Source organism: Somniosus microcephalus, chromosome 4, assembly GCF_052327205.1.
Source record: "Somniosus microcephalus isolate GS21.2 chromosome 4, FLI_Smic_1.0, whole genome shotgun sequence".
Lineage (NCBI taxonomy): Eukaryota > Metazoa > Chordata > Chondrichthyes > Squaliformes > Somniosidae > Somniosus > Somniosus microcephalus.
In genome coordinates, this window is record NC_140990.1 from 259870576 (window position 1) to 259892175 (window position 21600).

Genomic DNA, 21600 nt, shown 5'->3' on the forward strand with positions numbered 1-21600 from the left:
GTTCTGCTGCATCATATTTAAAATGAATGCAATTTCTAGTTCGAGGTTTTCTTTTTAAAAAGAAAAAAGAGCTAAAAGCCCCGGCTTGCGGCGTTCGGCCGCCCACGTGCGCGCGCAGTGCGCAGGATCCGGCGCTCGGAGCGCGCGGCGCAGGCAGTGGGCGGGCGGGAGCGCGCGCTCTCCCGGGGAGATCCAGCGCACTCTTTCCCTTGTCATCGCTCACCTGCAGCACGAGGAAGCGATCCGACCCGCAGCGCTCTCAGCCGCAGCCCGCCACCTCCAACACGCCAATACCGCACGGGACGGGGGTCTTATTTTTTGTTGCCTGCTGCGGATCGCAGGCGAAAATCACCATCAAACATTCATCTGGAACAAGAACCAGACCTAGCCAGGGGCGGGTGGGGAGGGTGGTTGGAAAAAAAAAGAAGTGGACCCTGCAACACCATCGGAGACAGCGAATGCTTGGTTTAACTTGGTTCAGCATCAGGGACTCGGGGATCTAGGCTGAAACAAAAAACAAAAGTAAGATGGTACGGAAGTAGAAATGTTAGATCGGGTTAAACTTTTTGGGAGATCGGAGGCTGCATTTTTTTAAACGACCCAGGGACGCTGAAATCCCACAAGGACCACAGTGCTAGATTTGTGAAAGCAACCTGCAGAGGAGGGAAAACGAGGACGATTGCCTGTGAAACGGGTTTTGCTGCAGATCGAGAACTGGAAGCAATGCTCTTGTGCGCATTTCTAAAAGGGCAACGAATTGGGATTTCTTTGTTTGGCTTACAAAGCTAATTCCCTTTTCTTGTTTGTTGGTCAGGTAGTGGTTGGGAGCTGAACCATTAGAGGTACGCAAGCGGAGCGAAAACAAGTTAAGGTTGTCAGAGTATTAATCTGGCCAGTTACCCATATTATGTCCTCACTTCGAAGAAAATTTGGTGACGATTACCAAGTAGTGACCACCTTGTCCAGTGGCTCTGGATTTCATCAGCCACCCAAGAAAAAGAGGCAAAGGTTTGTAGACAAGAACGGGCGTTGTAACGTGCAGCATGGGAACCTGAGCGGCGAAGCGAGCCGTTATCTTTCGGATTTATTTACTACATTAGTTGATTTGAAATGGCGCTGGAATTTGTTTATTTTTATTCTCACATACACTGTGGCTTGGCTTTTTATGGCGTCGATGTGGTGGCTAATCGCTTATATCCGCGGCGACCTCAACAAAGCTCATGATGAGAAGTACACCCCTTGTGTTGCCAATGTCTACAACTTTCCTTCTGCCTTCTTATTCTTTATTGAGACGGAGGCCACCATCGGGTACGGATACAGGTACATCACCGACAAATGTCCAGAGGGGATCATTCTTTTTCTCTTTCAGTCCATTCTGGGCTCCATTGTGGATGCATTCTTGATCGGTTGCATGTTTATTAAAATGTCTCAGCCCAAGAAGCGAGCAGAGACGCTGATGTTCAGTGAACATGCGGTTATTTCCATGAGAGATGGCAAACTGACTCTGATGTTCAGAGTAGGAAACCTCCGCAACAGCCATATGGTGTCCGCACAGATACGCTGTAAATTGCTTAAAGTAAGTGATACTCACTGCAAGACAACATTTCTTTCAATAATCTATTCTTGTGTTCCAGACAACATGGCAAGGGTTTTATATAGAACTTGGGAAGGGGCTGATTTATTGGATTCTGTGGGTTTCTTAAAGGTGCTTTTGAAATTATAATACAGAATCTTGCCACGGACTGTTTTAATCTGGGTGAGATTTTGGTACAAATTTTCTGTAATATGGCGGGGGTGCGATGTTTTAGGGAATGACGTTCTCCAGCTAAACATCTCAAATCTAGATTACCGGCAGTTCATGTGGATCATTATTTGCCAAAGACATTTTCGTTTCACGTTCATGCTACATCAGTATTGGGCAGATTGTTTTCTCTCCAAATCATTAATCACTTGCCTGGTAATTCATTACTCCTGGTTGGAGAAAAAAATTGGCGTCACCCGCAAAAAAGCCTGCCTGCCTGCAAAAGATCCAGTTAAAATCCCCCCACTGAGTGTACACTGGGAATTCGCTGGGACTCTATGATGCTCGGAATCACCGAGATGATTTCGAAGGAGGCTGGCGAATCAGAATACATACAAGCCTGAAATCAGCCTGAACCCCCATTGGCTTTTTCGTCTTATATATGCACACATGCCCCATGTGTTTTGTACACGTATATCAAAAAACACTGGCTAAGTAACTGCCTTGTCCCTATGGATACATATGGGTCCAGATATTTACGTAATAATTATCCACACTGAAAATCTCGCCTTTCTGCCCACTATTAATAAACAGTCTGTCTGAAAAACTATCCGGATTCCAGTTAAGAGTTACAGATCGATCCAGCACTGGAACTGCCTGTAAGCATCGCAGCCATTGTAACAATGACAGAGTAACAATTACACTGAAGATCATTTTGCATTTGGATTAAGTCGGGCTGCTAACACAGTCGTGCTTACTTTGACTCCCAACTTATTGGGTTTAAAGTGGGAAATCCAGATACTAAAGAACTTAAATTGAACAAAAAGCACCCCAATGTTTAATTGCACAAACTGAATTCTAGCTATTTAAATCTCACGAGTTCTAAATGGTTATATTTACTGACGGTCGTTCTCTAATTTGTGGAGACGATTTGAAAGTATTGTGCCACAAAATCTTACTCTTACTTTGTAATACGGGCTAAAAATATGGAATAATTAGCGACCTTTATAAAGAGCGGTTTAATAGGGTCCTACAATGAGCAATAGTAGAGAATGGAGAGGTTTTGACCATTTCCCGGGTTGGGATGGGGGTGTAATTTTTAACAGATCGGCTTTACACCGGTTTGTGTTATAGCAAGAGGTGACGTCACCACAGTGCCATAAATGGCCCCATCTCTCCAAAAACACTTTCAGATACGTGGAAGGAAAAGAGTGTGCAGGTGAAATGGTTTAAAATTGTGTAAAAAACAGAGGAACCACTCGTTTCTCTCACTGTTGTTTAGGGTCTCGCTGCCGCCTTTGCCTACAGCCATTGCACTTCAAACTTCGAAGTAATTACTTGTTTGTGGTGTGTCTGGAAACTTTCCCGAGAGACGGGATAAAGCGGTATATATAACGCACACAGTCGATTAAATCATTGCTTGCATTATCCAACCAGCCTGACTTAAATGGGAAGACGGCCACATACCACCAGCTTTATTCTAAATACTTAACTACAAATCCAGTAGTATAATAATAAATACAGAAAACAAGGTCATTAGATGAGCAAACCTATTCACTAAAGAAATTGAAAGCTTCCAAAAACTAATCTTTGATCGATCAGTAAATACGTGATATACTGGAATATAAGCAAGCTTTATACGGGAGGGCATAATTTATGAGTACAGCACATATGTGAGTTAACACTTTTAGGATTTAATAGTACTGGATGCCAAAATAGATCCAGTTGCAGCCTGGAACGTTTTTAGGCACGATCTTTTATGTGATCCTGACATAAAATGTTTTGATTTGTACTAAATGTATACAATTCCTTCGTGTTATACACAAACCCCACTCTTTAATCTGGATCGTTGAACCTGAATAGAAAATGTTTTCACTCAAATTATTAATTGTGCAGCGGGTTGGATTGGCAGTGATGTAAAGCGCTTTCAGGATGCCCAATGTTGATGTCTTCTCTCCACGCTTGTCTAGTCTCGGCAGACGCCCGAGGGTGAATTCTTGCCCCTCGATCAACTAGAACTGGACGTGGGATTTAGCACAGGGGCAGATCAGCTTTTCCTCGTCTCCCCACTCACTATCTGCCATGTGATTGATACCAAGAGCCCTTTCTACGACCTCTCTCAGCGATCAATGCAAACGGAGCAATTCGAGATAGTCGTTATTCTTGAGGGAATCGTCGAAACGACTGGTGAGTGAAACGACCTGCACTTTCAGCAAAGCGTAAGTGCCAGCGAGTCCCTTTGGGAATCGCACTTGTGATCAAGTAACTGTTGAAGGAGATAACGTTTTGTAATGGAACCACGAAGAAATCAGCGTGGAAGCGCAGAGCTTCACATTAGTTGGAAGATGGGTGTTGCATAAATGTTACATGAATCAAAAAGGAAAACTACAAATTTGAAATTTCTGGCCATTTGTATAAATACACCTTTTATCATTATGAGTAATCGAAAATAATTGGGGCGTGTCATCAAATGCAGCATCTTAAAAACGAGTAATGAATTTCAATTTTAACTGAAAGCCAACTATACAATGCCAATGGGGCATAACCCTTCCCGAGTATCTCCAGCAATCGTTATCTCTTAATATTAAAATATTGCAGTAGGGTGTGAAACAGGTTCAACCTCATTAGTTTAGGTTTCAATGAGTTACTTTTCCAGAAAATCAGCACGGTTCTTAAAACGGTGACGTGTTTAGCACTTAAGTGATTTACTTAACTTAAGTTGTAGATGATCCATTGGGTATTACTGCTTGATCTTGGATTGTAAATACACAGATTGTTTTTGAAAAAATCCTCATTAGAATTCTAATAAAAATATATATCCTGCCAATCGCCAGGAAGCTACAGAAATGTAATGAAATGGACATTTTTTGGGACTTTGTTTCATTCAGAGAAGAGGACAAATGCAATTGGGGAATTGAACCAGTAGCATGTGTTTTAAAGTTTATTAAATGTTATTTCAAAAGCCTTTTAGTAGCCTCCAGGGAAGCACATTTTATTTTTTATTCAGCATGTAGAGCATTGGCTTTATGGAAACCTAATTGGAATTTTTTAAATGAAAGGGCATTATTAGGACTAATCTTATAAAAAATACAAGCCAGGAGTGCTGCAACAGTGTCAGTGAAAGGGGTTTTATAAAAGGCCTAGTTATGCAAGTGGACGAAAGACTGATTCACAAAAGTGTAGTTGAAAACATGAGAAATTAATTATGAAGCTGTAAATGGGTATTTGCTCTCAAGTTATGCCATGGGTTATTAAAGTACGACTGTTTAACACATTTTTTCTGAAATTCATCTCTTACCTATTGTAGTCAAGACATTAACCCATTTATTTTTTAATGGGTTAATGCTTTCACTAGAACAGTGGAGAGTGGGATTTCGGAGAATAGTGTTAATACCCTAGTATCCCATCCCTAGTATTTTCAAGACAATTGTTTTTATTGTGAGGAAGTAAAACCATTGCGTTACAATGATGTTGCCTACAAGTGATGGGATCATACCATAACATTGCAACAACATGTTTAGTGCAAGCATTATAATATTTGATGAAAAAACATATTTGCCTAAATGATAATGTATGATAAAGACAGGGCACCTTTAAAGGAGCCCTATTATCTGATAAAGTATCTTGTAAGATACATCATCAGGTTGCTAAACAGTGCACGATGACCTGATTGATCACGCAGTGTCTGTCATTGCATTGATTGCTGTGCTGTTAATATCTTAAACTTTGTACATAGTTTTTAAAAATAAAAAAACGCTTTTGCAAAAACTGCATATGCTGCATCATGAACGTTAGGTGATGAGCAACTTTGTGGGCATTGAACATAATCTGTAGAGCTGTCTGTTCCAATGATGGACGCACCTGAAAACTCTTCAATGCAGCAGCAATGCTCCTGATATGTTAAATTATGATTGATCACTTAGAATTTCATACAGTAGTAATAACTGCTATTGGTAGTTCATTTCATGCTAATATAATGGCCTGTATTTTTCGGTGGTATGACAGCAAAATGTCAGCGTTTGCCGTCATTACCCCTCTAAAACTGACCATAACTTCAGGATTTAGCGCACCTAAACACGGAAATCCTGAAGTCGTGGTCAGTCATTATCTGCTCCGTCACAGGCTGCGGTGTGGAACTCCCCATAGCTGGCAATCAGTGAAATCAATTAAACTGACAAAAACTTAAGCATTTCCGATCTATTTGCGCTGTTAAACACCCCATTAAAAGTTAGGCCTTGTTGGAATAGGTGTAACTGGGGTTCTAACAACGTATTGACTGCTGAACAACTGCTCTGGCCCTGAAAAACAAATTTTATATTTGTGGAATGTCAAATTTCTCCATTATGCTAGAAAATTACTGGATTTTTAAAATAATAATAATAAAAAATTGAAGTTTGTTTATGATTTTCAGTTTCTACCTTAACCCCATGTGTGTGTCCAAATCTTTATTTCGTTCTCTGTAAAATTTTTAAAAAGTGAATTGATTCAGTGCTTTTTATTTCCTGGTTTGCTGTCTATGAGAATTCTTCAAAGTGATTGGCTGCTTAGACAGCCTGATGACATCATTGCTGCTCTGCACTGGAGATACCCTATTGACAGCGCTACAATCAATTTAACGTCGAGAAAACTTAAGTTTTCGTCACAGAGATCGCAAGATCTTTGTGGGCCGCTTTCTTCGTGGTCAGCAGCGATCGCCGTCGCTTCGCCGCTGACCACAAATTCCAGGCCATTAAGTGCCTTGGAAACTAATGTATATAGTGACATGAAAATTTATTTGCCTCAGGAGCTGTGTAAGGAATTACATGTGTCCTGTTATGTCTCTTTAATTCCTAGATGGCTGACAGCACCCTTCTGTCCAGAATAGCACTGGGGTTGCTTTTTGATACATATTTGGTACTCAGTTGTTCATGTGAAGTGCTAATTTATGCATTTGATGTTGCAGCTGAGCAAACAATTTTGTGTTCCTGCTATCTAATTCCTAAGATAACCTACGGCATCCATATCAGCACATAATGTTTTTTGTAATACTGTATTTAATTTCCTTGGTATAATTTTTGGAAGCATCCTTGTTGTATGTTAGATTGCAATACTTGCTCCAATGTACCTTTGATATGTCACCTAATTTGGTTTGTGTATGGATTCTGACATTAAAAAAATATAGGGGGAAAAATTCAGTATCGCCCCGTTTGGGGCACCATTATCGGCCGTGCGCAAAGTTTAGTGCCTGGCGCTAATTATCGCCTCCAACAGCAAACTTGGCTTTTATCACCCCTGGAGGTGATTGGAGCGCTAAATCAGGTGCTTCACACCTGTCTTAAGGCGCAATGGCCGAGGAGCGAGACGCTACCTCGGGGCGCTGGCGAAGCAAGGAAGGGCCAATCAAAATGAACCAGCAAAGTGCTGCTCAGTACTCAAAACTCCTTCACACAGCGTTGAATCGCTCCAGAAGTCTCTCTCTCTCTCAGAATGCGTGGTGCAAAAATGTCACCGACAAAAAAAGGCAGGAAGCAGTCGCCTTTAAATAGCGCTCCCCTAGTCCCTTTCTGACAGCATAACGCTCCCCTCAACCTGTTGTTGCTAGCGGCAGGCGGTAAGGCAGGGGGTGCCACTCAATATCTGGTGCAGGGCGGTAACGGGGCGTTGCGCACTCGACTGACGTTACAATCTGTCGGTGCAGGAGATCGTGGCGGTAGTGTTTAGTGCTGCCGCAAAATGTCTAGTTAATTTCGCGAGCGGCGCAAACATCGCCGCGCCCGGGCGCTAGTTGCTTTGCGCCCCATTAGCGCCCTCTTAAGGCGCTAACAGGAGGTGCAAACAACTGAATTTTTCCCCCATATAGTTTTAAACTGGTAGTGCTGACAAAAGTGGTAGGTTTGCTAGTTCAGTGGTTACCCCTGAATTCTAGGAGGGGATTTCATCTCTGAGAAACGTTGTGCTGGAGTGAAATGTATCAATAAATTCTGCAGAACAATTGACTGTCCATCTTCATCAGTAGATTCAAAAGGATAATTAATTCCTTGTTGATTTTTATTGAGTGCACTTATTATTGATTATAGGACTGTTCTAGTATTGTCTAATTCTGATGTTTCATTGTGTTTAATTTGAAAATAAATACTTTTGTTATCGTAGGCTGTAAAAGAGGCTGATCTGTGTCTTGATATTCCAATATACCAAATTGTTTGAAAAGTATATAATTTCCAGTATGAAAAGTCTACTAATATCCAGTATGCAGGTTACTGCCATTGGGCAAGTGCTGGTCCCGGATCATGGAACCTCTGCAAGTCAGGTTTGGAAAAGATACAGCTTCCAAATAATACAGAGCAAGATTTGCTTAAGGAAAACTGTGAAGTGGACCAGGAATGACAATTGGACATAGAACAATGATGTACAACTTCAAATATTGCATAAGATAAATTCAAGACATGTATAGTACAAAAAACCCCACTGTCATATGCTAACATGGAGCTCTACAACCCATTCTTAGTTATCAGATAGCAGGAATGCAGGATTATTTTTATTGCATGTTTATTTTGTTTATTTGCTCAACTCTGGCATCAAATTCATACATGGACTGCTTTACGTACAAATATCAAAAAGGAACCACAGTTCTATTCCAGATAGGTGGATCCTGTCAATTTACTTGGATTTAAAGAGACGTGTAGGGCATACTGTTCATCGGGTGTACAAATGATGCAACTGCTACAAATCCATTATATTTCATACTACTCAGATCCCAGAAGTTTTCTTTTATCTAGATGTCTCTCTATGCCATGGATATCCACTGGCCACAAAATGGGTAGCTGATCTGCACCCAGGCCTAGAATAGTGCAACATGGAGGCATCTAAGAGGATAACTTTTCCTTTTATTCTTACTTTTCTCCTATAATGACTGGTGTTTTTTTAATGTCCCTATGCATTGTTTTGTGACGCCTGTTTTCTGTTCAGCACCTCCCTGCTGTAGTGTAACTCAGATTGAGAACTTGTGGGGAGAACGGTTAGTACTAACATTAGATATCCCACTGTTGTAGCACTGCACATTGTTGATCCAGTACATGGTACCACTGCATCATACCGCTGCATCACTAATCCATATTCATATTTTGAGGGTGCACAATATGTTCTGATGCTGCTGTTTATGTAACTATCAGGCCATTAGGAAATTATAATGGTTATCTCATCAAATGATTGGCAGCATTATATTTGCTTCTTCCCTCATTATAAACATTTAGTATTTATGGCGATCCACACTTAGATCATAGCTCTTTCAAATTAGTTTGATGGCACCTCACAGCCTTTCAAAATACTCCAACTCCAACATTTATGTTTTAATCAGATTTTTCAGTGGTATTTTATAATACTGATGCATTCATGTTGTGTAAAAAGTTAATCATTTTGGGTTGACGTGATTATTATTCACCTGATCTGATTTCTGCTTAATTAATCTGTCAGTCTCCACTGGTACCACGTATATGGTGTTGTTCCAACTATATAAAACAATTTTGTTTCTTCTGTTTGACTGCACAGCAATGGAAACCTTTAATCTTTTCCACCATCAGCTGTGTTTTTAAGGGTGCTTGGCTTGTTTGAGAGACTTGGCAAGAAAGAATAAACACTGCATTATAGAATGGTATGGTATGACATTATCATCCAATTCAAAACCTGAGTGATTCCCTGTGCCATCTGGGAAATGCTGAGTGGAGCTGAAATACCTCCTTAATCAGACTGAAGAAAAATTTAGGGTGCAACAATGTATACCACACTCACATATCTCATGGCAATTGGTTTGAATGTAGCAAGTAGGTAGAGGCCTGGAAATATGTCACCTACCTGCTCTATATGGGGAGTTGCATAATATTGTATGGGGCAGAGGGAGATTGAGGAAACAGTATATAAAATGAGGTGGGCAATACAGTAAACTCTTGTTTAAATGGCACTTAATCATCCAGAATACTTTAATAACCAGCAAAATAAATAACCGGTAATCTTACCGAATCCATCCAGCACTTGTTTTGCCGAGTCCGAGTCTCCCGCAGTGGCTGAGTTAGTCAGTGGTTTTTATTTTTGTTTGTGTTAAAAATTGCCTTGGTAGGTATACCTCTCTGTGATCCAGAATGTTTCATCAACCGGCACCATCCTGCTCCCATTGGTGCCGGATAAGAAAGAGTTTACTGGAATACATATCGACACTGTGTGAATGATGTTAATTAAAATAATTGGAAATTTAAATACACAAAATAATACTATTAGATGTACTAGTTGAGCTGTACATCTCAGACCTTTCAACAGTTAATTAGTCCAGCGATGTGTCAATATCAATGCAATATTGAATTATAAGAAATAGGAGCAGGAATAGGCCACTTGGCCCCTCGAGCCTGCTCCACCATTCAATAAGATCATGGCTGATCTTGGGCTCAAAGCCACTTCCCCGCCCACTCTCCATAACTCTTCACTCCCTTATCTTGCAAAAAATTGTCTATCTCCACCTTAAATGTATTTAATGACCCCGCCTCCACAGCTCTCTCGAGCAGAGAATTCCACAGATTTACGACCCTCTGAGAGAAGAAATTCCTCCTCATCTCAGTTCTAAAAGGGTGACCCTTTATTCTAAAACTGTGCCCCCATATTCTAGATTTCCCCACGAGGGGAAACATCCTCTCTGCATCTACCTTGTTGTGCCCCCTCAGTATCTTAAATGTTTCAATAAGATCACCTCTCATTCTTCTAAATTCCAATGAGTATTGGCCCAGCCTGCTCAACCTTTCCTTATAAGTCAGCCCCTTCATCTCTGGAATTAACCTAGTGAATCGTCTCTGAACTGCCTCCAATGCAAGTATATCCTTCCTTAAATAAGGAGACCAAAATGCAGTACTCAAGGTGTGGTCTCACCAATTACCTGTACAGTTGTAGCAGAACTTCCCTGATTTTCTACTCCAACCCCTTTGAAATAAAGGCCAACATTCCATTTGCCTTTTTGATTATTTGCTGTACCTGTATGCTAACTTTTTGTGTTTCATGCACAAGGACCCCCCAGATCGCTCTGAACTGAAGCATTTTGTAATCTCTCTCCATTTAAATAATAATTTGCTTCTTTATTTTTCCTGCCAAAGTGTATAACCTCGCACTTTCCCACATTATACTCCATCTGCCAAATGTTTGCCCACTCACTTAGCCTGTCTATATCCCTTTGCAGGTTCTTTGAGTCCTCTGCACAACTTGCTTTCCCACCCATCTTTGTATCATCTGCAAACTTGGTTACATTACACTCGGTCCCTTCAGCCAAGTCATAAATGTAGATTGTAAATAGTTGAGGCCCCAGCACTGATCCCTATGGCACCCCACTATTTACCATTTGCCAACCGGAAAATTACCTATTTATCCCGACTCTCTGCTTTCTGTTAGTTAGCCAATTCTCTATCCATGCTAATATATTACCCCCAATTCCGTGAGCTCTTATCTTATGCAGTAACCTTTTATGTGGCACCTTATCAAATGCCTTCTGGAAATCCAAATACACCACATCCACTGGTTCACCTTTGTCCACCCTGCTTGTTACCACCTCAAAGAACTCCAGCAAGTTTGTTAAACATGATTTCCCTTTCATAAAACCATGCTGACTCTGCTTGACTCCATTATGATTTTCCAAATGCCCTGCTATTGTTTCCTTAATGAAGGACTCCAGCATTTTCCCAACGACAGATGTTAGGCTAACTGGCCTATAGTTTCCTGCTTTCTGTCTCACTCCTTTCTTAAATAGGGGTGTTACATTTGTGGATTTCCAATCCGCTGGGACCTCTCCAGAGTCCAGGGAATTTTGGTATATTGCAACCAATGCTTCCACTATCTCTGCAGCCACTTCTTTTAAGACCCTGGGATGCAAGCCATCTGGTCCAGGGGACTTTTCATCTTTTTGTCCCATTATTTTACCAAGTACTATTTCCTTAGTGATAGTGATTGTCTTTAGTTCCCCCCTCCCTGAGGCCCCTTGATTATCCATTATTGGGATGTTGTTAGTGTCTTCTACCTTGAAGACAGATACAAAATATTTGTTCAGAGTCTCTGCCATTTCCCTGTTCCTCGTTATTAATTCCCCAGTCTCATCCTCTAAGGGATCAATGTTTACTTTAGCTACCCTCTTCCTTTTTATATACCTGTAGAAGTACTTACTATCTGTTTTAATGTTTCTTGCCAATTGACTCTCATAATTCATCTTCTCTCTCTTTATTATTTCTTTAGTCATCCTTTGCTGGTTTTTAAAATTTTCCAATCCTCTAGTCTCCCACCAATCTTGGCAACATTGTATGCTTTCGTTTTCAATTTGATACCATCCTTAACTTCCTTAGTTAGCCACGGATGGTGCTCCCTTCTCTTAAAATCTTTCTTTCTTACTGGAATATATTTTTGTTGAGAGTTATGAAATATCTCCTTAAATGTCCGCCACTGCATTTCAACTGTCTTACCCTTTAATTTATTTTTCCAGTCCACTTTAGCCAGTTCTGCCCTCATGCCACTGTAATTGCCTTTGTTTAAGATCAGGACACTGATTTGAGATACAACTTTCTCACCCTCCAACTGAATTTGAAATTCAACCATGCTATGATCACTCTTTCCTAGAGGACCTTTTACTATGAGATCATTTATTAATTCTGTCTCATTACATAGTACCAGATCCAAGATTGCCTGCTCCCTAGTTGGTTCCATTACATACTGTTCTAGGAAACCATCCCGGATGCACTCTATGAACTCCTCCTCAAGGCCAATTTGATTTGTCCAATCAGTATGGAGATTAAAAGCACCCATGATTGTTACCGTACCTTTTTTACAGGCCTCTATTATTTGTTGATTTATACTCTGTCCAACAGTATGGCTACTGTTCGGGGGCCTGTAGACTACGCCCACCAGAGACTTTTTCCCTTTATTATTTTTAATCTAAAATACAGAATTTTTTCTGTGAAATAATATGCAGGCTGTTAAGTGTAAGTGTTTAAATATTTTGAAGGGCTTAGTTACTATTCAATTTCCTACTGGATTATATAAAAATGAAGTGATTCATATACAGTTTGGTGATTTTTGAACACTGCATTGTACTTAACATTTTATACTAATTATAATCTGTAACTGAATTGAAGAATTATCCATCCATCTTATATGTTGTTTGGCCCAAGTTTAAAGCCAAGTACGAAAACTGACCCTGTGAATTATAGTACAGGTAAATGTGCACCTTTAAGTTTAATATTTTTTTTCTATTCGTTCCAGGGATGTGGCCGTCGCTGGCAAGGCCAGCATTTATTGCCCATCCCTAATTGCCCTTGAGAAGGTGGTGGTGACCCACCTTCTTGAACCACTGCAGTCCCTGTGGTGAAGGTACTCCCACAGTGCTGTTAGGGAGGGAGTTCCAGGATTTTGACCTAGTGGCGATGAAAGAATGGTGATATATTTCTAATTCAGGTTGGTGTGTGACTTGGAGGAGAACTTGGAGATGATGGTGTTCACATGCGCCTGCTGCCCTTGTCCTTCTAGGTGGTAGAGGTCGCGGGTTTGGGAGGTGCTGTCGAAGAAGCCTTGGTGAGTTGTTGCAGTGCATCTTGTAGATGGTACACACTGCAGCCACGGTACGCCCGTGGTGGAGGGAGTGAATGTTTAAGCTGGTGGATGGGTTGCCAATCAAGCGGGCTGCTTTGTTGGAGTGTTGTTGGAGCTGCACTCATCCAGGCAAGCAAGTGGAGAGTATCCCATCACACTCCTGACTTGTGCCTTGTAGATGGTAAAAAGGCTTTGGGGAGTCAGGAGGTGAGACACTCACTGTAGAATACCCAGCCTCTAACCCACTCTTGTCACCACAGTATTTATGTGGCTGGTCCAGTTAAGTTTCTGATCAATGGTGACCCCCCAGGATGTTGATGGTGGGGGATTTGGCAATGGTAATGCTGTTGAATGTCAAGGGGTGGTGGTTAGACTCTCTCTTGTTGGAGATAGTTCATAGAGTCATAGAGTTATACAGCACAGAAAGAGGCCCTTCGGCCCATCGTGTCTGCGCCGTCCATCAATCCCTGTCCAGTCTAATCCCATTTTCCAGCATTTGGTCCATAGCCTTGTATGCAATGGCATTTCAAGTGCTCATCCAAATGCTTCTTGAATGTTGTGAGGGTTCCTGCCTCTACCACCCTTTCAGGCAGTGAGTTCCAGATTCCAACCACCCTCTGGGTGAAAAAGTTCCTCCTCAAATCCCCTCTAAATCTCCTGCCCCTTACCCTGAATCTATGCCCCCTTGTTATTGACCCCCCTACTAAGGGGAAAAGTTCCTCTTTATCTACCCTATCTATGCCCCTCATCATTTTGTACACCTCAATCAGGTCCCCCCTCAGCCTTCTTTGCTCCAAGGAAAACAACCCCAGCCTGTTTAGTCTTTCTTCATAGCTGAGGCGCTCCATCCCAGGTAACATCCTGGTGAATCTTCTCTGCACCCTCTCCAAAGCAATCACATCCTTCCTATAGTGAGGCGACCAGAACTGCACACAGTACTCCAGCTGTGGCCTCACCAGTGTTTTGTACAGCTCCATCATAACCTCCCTGCTCTTATATTCTATGCCTTGGCTAATGAAGGCAAGTATCCCATATGCCTTTTTAACCACCTTATCTACCTGTTCCGCTGCCTGGTACTTGTCATAGAGTCATAACGGTACAGAAGGAGGCCATTCGGCCCATCGAGTCCGTGCCAGCTCTCTGTAGAGCAATCCAGTCAGTCCCATTCCCCCTCTCTATCCCTGTAGTCCTGCAAGTTTATTTCCCTCAAATGCCTATCCAACTCCCCTTGAAAACATTGAGTGCAAAATGCATCACCACACACTTCTCTGTATTAAATTCCATCTGCCACTTCTCTGCCTATTCTGCTAGCCTTTCTATGTCCTGTTGCAGTTGATTGGTATCACCTCACTGTTTGCCACACCCTCAAGTTTGGTGTCATTGACAAATTTAGAAATTCTACTCTGTATTCCAATATCCAGGTCATTTCTATATATCAAAAAAAGCAGTGGCCCCAGCACTGACCCTTGGGGAACACCACTGTCTACCATCCTCCAGTCTGAAAAACAGCCATTTACCACAACTCGCTGTTTTCTGTCCTTAAGCCAATTCCTTATCCAAGCTGCCACTGACCCACCTATTCCATGAGCCTCAATTTTGTTAACCAGCCTTCTATGTGGTACTTTGTCAAACGCTTTCCAAAAATCCATGTAGACAACATCCATTGCATTCCCTTCATCAATCCTCTCTGTTACTTCATCAAAAAATTCAATTAGATTAGTCAAACACGATCTGCTTTTACAAATCCATGTTGGCTCTCCTTAATTAGCTTAAACCTCTCCAAATGCCCATTAATTTTTTTCTTGATTATTGTTTCTAAAACTTTACCCACCACTGATGTTAAACTGACTGGCCTGTAGTTACTAGGATTGTCCTTACACCCTTTCTTGAACAATGGTGTCACATTTGCCACTTTCCAATCCTCAGGCACCTCCCCCGCATATAGGGAAGATTGGAAAATTATGGCAAGCCCTTCCGCTATCTCCTCCCCCAATTCTCTTAGCAACCTGGGATGCAAGTCATCTGGACCAGGCGACTTGTGCACTCTAAGCATACCCAGGCTTTCTGGTACATCCTGTCTATCAATTTTCACCCCTTCCATTGCTTCTACCTTTTCCACTTCTACCGATATTTTGTCAGCATCCACCTCCTTAGTAAACACCGATACAAAGTACTCTGAGTATTCTAGCCTTGCCCTGCACCTCTAAACATATATCATCTTCTTTGTCTCTAATAGGCCCCAACCCGCCTCTTACTAGCTGCTTACTGTTTACATGCTGGTAGATTTTTGGGTTCCCTTTTATGTTAATCGCCATTCTACCCTTATATTCTCTCTTTGCCAATCGTATTTTGATCTTCACTTCCCCTCTCAATTTATTGTATTTGGTATGGTTCATCCTTGAAGAATTCACCTGACATGCATCATACACCCTCTTTTTTTGTTTCATCATCTTCCCTATCTCCCTCGTCATCCAAGGAGCCCATGCTTTGGTTCCCTTACCCTTTCCTCTTGTTGGAATGTACCTAGCCTGTACTTGGAACATCTCCTCCTTAAAGATCACCCATTGTTCCATTATAGTTTTTCATGTCAGTCTTTGGTTCCATTTTACTCTGGCTAAATCCTTTCACATCCCATTGAAGTTAGCCCTATTCCAGTTTAGAAGTTCCACTCTAGATTGTTCCTTGCTCCTCTCCATTGCTAATCTAAATCTTATGATACGATGATCACTCGTACACAAGTGTTTTCTCACAGACACTTGGTCGACCTGGCCCACCTCATTCCCCAGCACCAAATCCAGCAATGCCTCCTTCCTAGTTGGGCCAAGAACTTACTGGTCAAGGAAATTCTCCTGAACACATTTCAGAAATTCCACCTCCTCCTTTCCCTTTACCCTAGCATTATCCCAATCGATATTTGGGTAATTAAAGTCCCCCAATATCACCACTCTATAGCTCTGGCATATCTCTGCGATTTCCCTGGAGATTTGCCCCTCTACCTCCCTCTCACTATTTGGAGGCCTATAGAATACCCCCAATAGCGTGATCATACCCTTTTTGCTCCCCAACTCTAACCAAATGGATTCTGTCCTTGTCCCCTCAAGAACATCCTCCCTTTCCAACATTACAATATCTTCCTTAATTAGCACTGCCACCCCACCTCCCTTTTTTCCTTCCCTATCTTTTCTGAACAACTTGTACCCTTGAATATTAAGTGCCCAGTTCTCACCGTTTTTAAGCCACGCTTCCGTTATTGCCACAACATCACATTGCCACACAGCTAATTGTGCTTGTAGCTCACCAACCTTATTCATCACACTTTGTGCGTTTATGTACATGCATTCCGAACCCATTTTTGAATTTTTCGTAGTCTTTCTTAGTCTGCTCCTATCTAATATGGTACTCCTACTGCCTCTAATATTATCTTCTCTAGTACTATCCCACACAATCACTCTTTTATGTACCTTATATTTCTCTTTTCTACTCCTATATGCTGGTGCCCATCCCCCTGCCAAGCTACTTTAAACCTTCCCCAATAGCACTAACAAACCTCCCCGCGAGAATATTGGTCCCGGTTCTGTTGAGGTGTAACCCGTCCGGCTTGTACAGGTCCCACCTTCCCCAAAACAATCCCAATGCCTCAGGAATCTAAAGCCCTCCCTCCTGCACCATCTTTCCAGCCACGCATTCATCTGTTCTATCCTCCTATTCCTGTACTCACTAGCACGTGGCACCGGGAGTAATCCAGAGATTACTACCTTTGTGTGATGTGAATGTTACATGCCACTTATCAGCCCAAGCCTGAATGTTGTCTAGGTCTTGCTGCATGCGAGCATGGGCTGCTTCATTATCTGAAGAGTTGCGAATGGAACTGAACACTCTGCAGTCATCGGCGAATATCCCCATGTCTGACCTTATGATGGAGGGAAGGTCATTGATGAAGCAGCTGAAGATGGTTGGACCTAGGACATTGCCCTTAGGAACTCCTGCAGCGATGTCCTGGGGCTGTGATGATTGGCCTCCAACAACCACAACCATCTTCCTTTGTGCTAGGTATGACTCCAACCAGTGGATATATTACCATTGGATAATAAGTATGTGCAATTTTTATTTATAAAGAGAGTGTCTAATTGGATAAAAATGGTTGTATAACACATAATAAATATGCAATATAAAGGCTGGAAACCTTCCATTGCTCTATGTTAGAGCTGTTGACTTCACAGTAGCAGCTCTAACATAGAACAGTGGAAGATTCCAAGGGCTAGATTTTCAGTATAGACAGTTTTGGGGCGCTAACCTTAGCGCCCGCCCGAAGTTAGCGCCCGCCCCAAAGTAGCGCCCCGTTGCCGGAAATTCAGTGGCTTCGCCCTAAGAGATTGGTGGAGCGCTAAAAGAGGCGTTCCACTCCTATCTTTAGGCGCTAAGCCGGCGGTCCAGAGGGATAGCGCCCAGGCGGGGCGCAGCGCGGGTGCGGTCATTTTTGGACTGACAGCAGACCCCGTGGCGCCGACCAGCTCTTAAAGGGGGAAGGGACGAATTGGTCTGCTGCCACGCCCTGCACACTGCAGCCTTGCAAAGAGGCCTCAACACTGCTGCTCAGCCCCAGGGAGTCATGGCAACGCCAGAGAAGGCCCGTCAGCGTGCCCTGCGCTTCTCAGAGGGTGATCTGGACATAATGGTCACAGCTCTGGAGGTGAGGCGCAAGATCTTGTTCCCAGAGAGTGGGAGGAATCCAACCCACCACGACTACACCAAAGCCTGGAAGCAGATCGCCCAGAGGGTGACGTTCACCGGCGATGCCCCCAGGACCCACAAACAATGTCGTAAAAAATACAACGACCTGACCAGGATTGTGAAGGTGAGTAGCCTTTCCAGTCTCCTCCTCATTCTTGCATGTACACCTGACATGATGGGCAAAGGGAGCTGAAAGTCCTATTGGCCAGCCCTCAGCCAGCAGCATTGGGACAGTCATGAGCATCACATGGCCATTCGGCACTCTACACTTTGTCCAAGCTATTCCACCATGGGAGGCAGTGCACACTACATCAGGGCTTCACTCTGTCCACGCTATTCCACCATGGGAGGCAGTGCACACTACATCAGGGCTTCACTCTGTCCAAGCTATTCCACCATGGGAGGCAGTGCACACTACATCAGGGCTTCACTCTGTCCAAGCTATTCCACCATGGGAGGCAGTGCACACTACATCAGGGCTTCACTCTGTCCATGCTATTCCACCATGGGAGGCAGTGCACACTATATCAGGGCTTCACTGCGCACTTACAGCCCGTCCTTTCTCTTGCAGGCTAAAGTAGCGGTTAATCGCCAGGCGCGTGCCAGGGGTGGCCGCGCCAAGCTGCAGAAGCTCACTCGGCTGGAGGAGCGCGTGTGTGTGCTCATGGGAGCCCGTGTGATTGTCCCCACAGCGTGCGGAGTATCCGACCCTCCACTGCCCGGCAATGGTAAGGACCTCGCCTTTTGGCCCTCTCGCGTCGCACTGGCCCATCCGAGCTACCTCCTTTGCCACTGTCCCACCAATGCGCTGAATGCCACCAGTCCTAACTCCCTCGCTGACGCCGTCTCCTCACTCTGAAGCTACTCTTGTGCATTCCTGCTTTCAGCTGGTGACGACCAGGACCCTGAAGCTGCCAGTGACAGCACCTCTGACCAGGAGGAGGAGGAGGAGCAAGCCGGACCTTCGGGGGAACAGTCACGTCCCGCAGGAGAGGAGGAAATGCTTGACACCTCCTCACTGGACGAGTGCCTGGAGGAACTGTCGCAGGGCAATGCAGCTTCTGGGACCAGTGGCGTCCAGCCACCCAGGAGCCGTGCGCGTGGCCCGCGGCCTTCCCCCCAAAGCGGGGAAGGATCAGAGGGGAGTGCTGCTGGTCGGCACACTCGCCGCCACCAACGCGGCAAGGGTCCCCTAGTTCGGCCCCCTCCTCCCCAGCGGGAGAGTCGCGACTCCAGTCCGGACACCTTCACCTCGGAGGAGGTGCGGAAGCTGGATAAGATGGCCGAGGATTCAGACCGGCGCCACACGGAGCTCATGAGCGTGGTGGGGCGCATGCCTGAGGCCATCGAGTCGCTGGCGACCAGTGTGCGTGAGTTCGGGGCAGCAACTGCCGCGAGTGGCCGCATGCTGACTGATGCCGTCAAGACCCTGGCGGCTGTGATGCGCGCGCACACCAGGACCACAGGGGCACTCACTGCTGCCACACGCGCTGTCTCAGGCAGGCATCGCCAGGGCAGCCGCCGCGCTGGACCATCCCAGCAAGCCGCCCCTCGGCTGATTGTTGCGGATCCTGCAGTGCGGGCCCGGCCGAGTGCCACCGCGCCACAGCACCAGCCAGCGCATCCCACACGCCAGCTGGCCCACATTGCGCCATCCGTCGCCGCCATTCCCCCACTGGGGCGTCAAGGGCAAGCGGCTGCAGCTGATGGTGGCCAGGCTCAGGTGCGCCACTCAGCAGACGGCCCCTTGAGGCCCAAACGCCGTGTAGGCCGCCCCCCAGCGGCATCTGGCGGAAGGGCATCTGAGCCTCAGGCACCTTCCCCCAGCCTCGCAGCAGCCACTGGGCAGAGCTTGCGAAGGAGCAGCAGGCCGGGCAGGGGAGGCAAAAGGCTGGGCAAGGTCTCGCCCTCGCGGGCCACTCAGTAGAGGGTGTGGGCAGCTTTCCTTTTATATGGCGGTGGCCATCTTTATTTTGCCCATGGTTGTGTTGGAGGGCTTATTTTTTGCGTTAGGCCGACGTTGAGGCCCGGTTTGAAGAAAGGTGGAGTGACTCCTCCCCAGTTTGTGGGATTGAGTCGTTTGTTGGGCTTTTTGTGGGGCCCGTTTATTGTTTTTGGGGATTCATGTGGGAAGGGCTTTTCATTTTTGTGTAATAAAAAATTATCTTTATTCATGCAGTCTCCATGGTTCTTCTTCTTAGTGTTTGTTGGCTTCGCCGGCTGAGGGCTTGCGGAGCGGCTGCATTCATCTTCCCTCATGGCCCCTGGCCATTCCCTGACAGGGGGCTTAGAAGTACCGTGTAATAAGGTGGCGTCGTGTGGCCCTTGGCCCTGGTCGCTCCCTCCTGGGAACGTACTCCTGCTCCTCCTCCTCCTCCTCCTCATGCTCCTCCTGCTCCTCCTCCTGAGGTGCTGGTCCAACGTCAGGTGGCAGTGCCTGAGTCCTGCGGATAGCCAGGTTGTGTAGCATGCAGCAAACCACCACAAATTGGGAGACCCGGTCCGGCGAATACTGGAGAGCTCCTCCGGAGCGATCAAGGCAGCGGAACCGCTGCTTGAGGACCCCAATAGTTAGCTCGATGATGTTGCGGGTGGTTTGATGGCTCTCGTTGTAGGCCTCTTCAGCAGCGGTCCTGGGCGCGTGGAGCGGGGTCATGAGCCAGGTGCACAAAGGATAGCCTTTGTCCCCGAGTAGCCATCCTCTTGGGGGAGGCTGTGCCTGGAACATGTCATGCACAGTACTCTGCCGCAGGATAAAGGCATCGTGGCTGCTGCCTGGGAAGCTGGCATTGACTGCCATGATGCGCTGCTTGTGGTCACAGACCAGCTGCACATTCAGAGAATGGTAGCCCTTCCTGTTGCGATACTGCTCGCCATGCTCCAGAGGGGCCCGCAAAGCCACGTGCGTACAGTCAATGGCGCCCTGCACCAAGGGGAATTCCCCGAGTCTGGAAAATCCCAATGCGCGCTGATGCTGGCTCTCCAGGGCCATGGGGAAGGAGATGAATTGGCTTCTCCTTCTGAACAGTGCTTCGGTCACCTGGCGGATGCAGCGATGCGCGCCGTACTGGGAGATGTTTGCTATGTCCCCAGCAGCGTATTGGAAGGAGCCGGTGGCATAGAAGTTCAATGCCACCGTCACCTTCACTTCCACCGACAGAGACGTCCTGCACCTGAGCTTTGGCCGCAGATCTCGGCGAAGCAGGTGGCAGATCTCTGCAATCACCTCCTTTCGGAATCGGAGCCTTTTAACACATCGCGCGGCACTCATGTTTAGGTAGGAGCGCTGCTGGCGGTATAGCCTGACTGGGTAAGGCCTACGTGGCCGACGCCTGTAGCCCCCTCTGCCTCTAGCCAGGGCTGCCCCTCTCACAATGCGTCTGCGAGCCCTACGGACATGGAGCTGCAGCTCCGCGTTGGCACCCCATGCAACCCCCATCAAATCCTGGCAAACACTCTAATTTCCAAAAGGCCACTTGCAGCGCTCTGGCCTGAGTCCAAAAATACCTGGCTCTTGCTGCTTGAAACCAGTTAGCTATCCTCCTTGT

The 21600-nt window shown here is 45.2% G+C and overlaps 1 protein-coding gene across 1 annotated transcript in view; it reads left to right on the top strand.

Moving 5' to 3' along the window:
- Positions 1–257: 257 nt before the first annotated feature.
- Positions 258–21600, top strand: part of kcnj3a (potassium inwardly rectifying channel subfamily J member 3a) — a 364788-nt gene continuing 343445 nt past the window's right edge. Inside the window, exons 1-2 of the mRNA XM_085986314.1 lie at positions 258–1576; positions 3712–3928. Coding sequence (XP_085842440.1) covers positions 908–1576; positions 3712–3928 — 886 coding nt within the window. The 5' untranslated portion in view covers positions 258–907. The remainder of the gene's footprint in view (positions 1577–3711; positions 3929–21600) is intronic.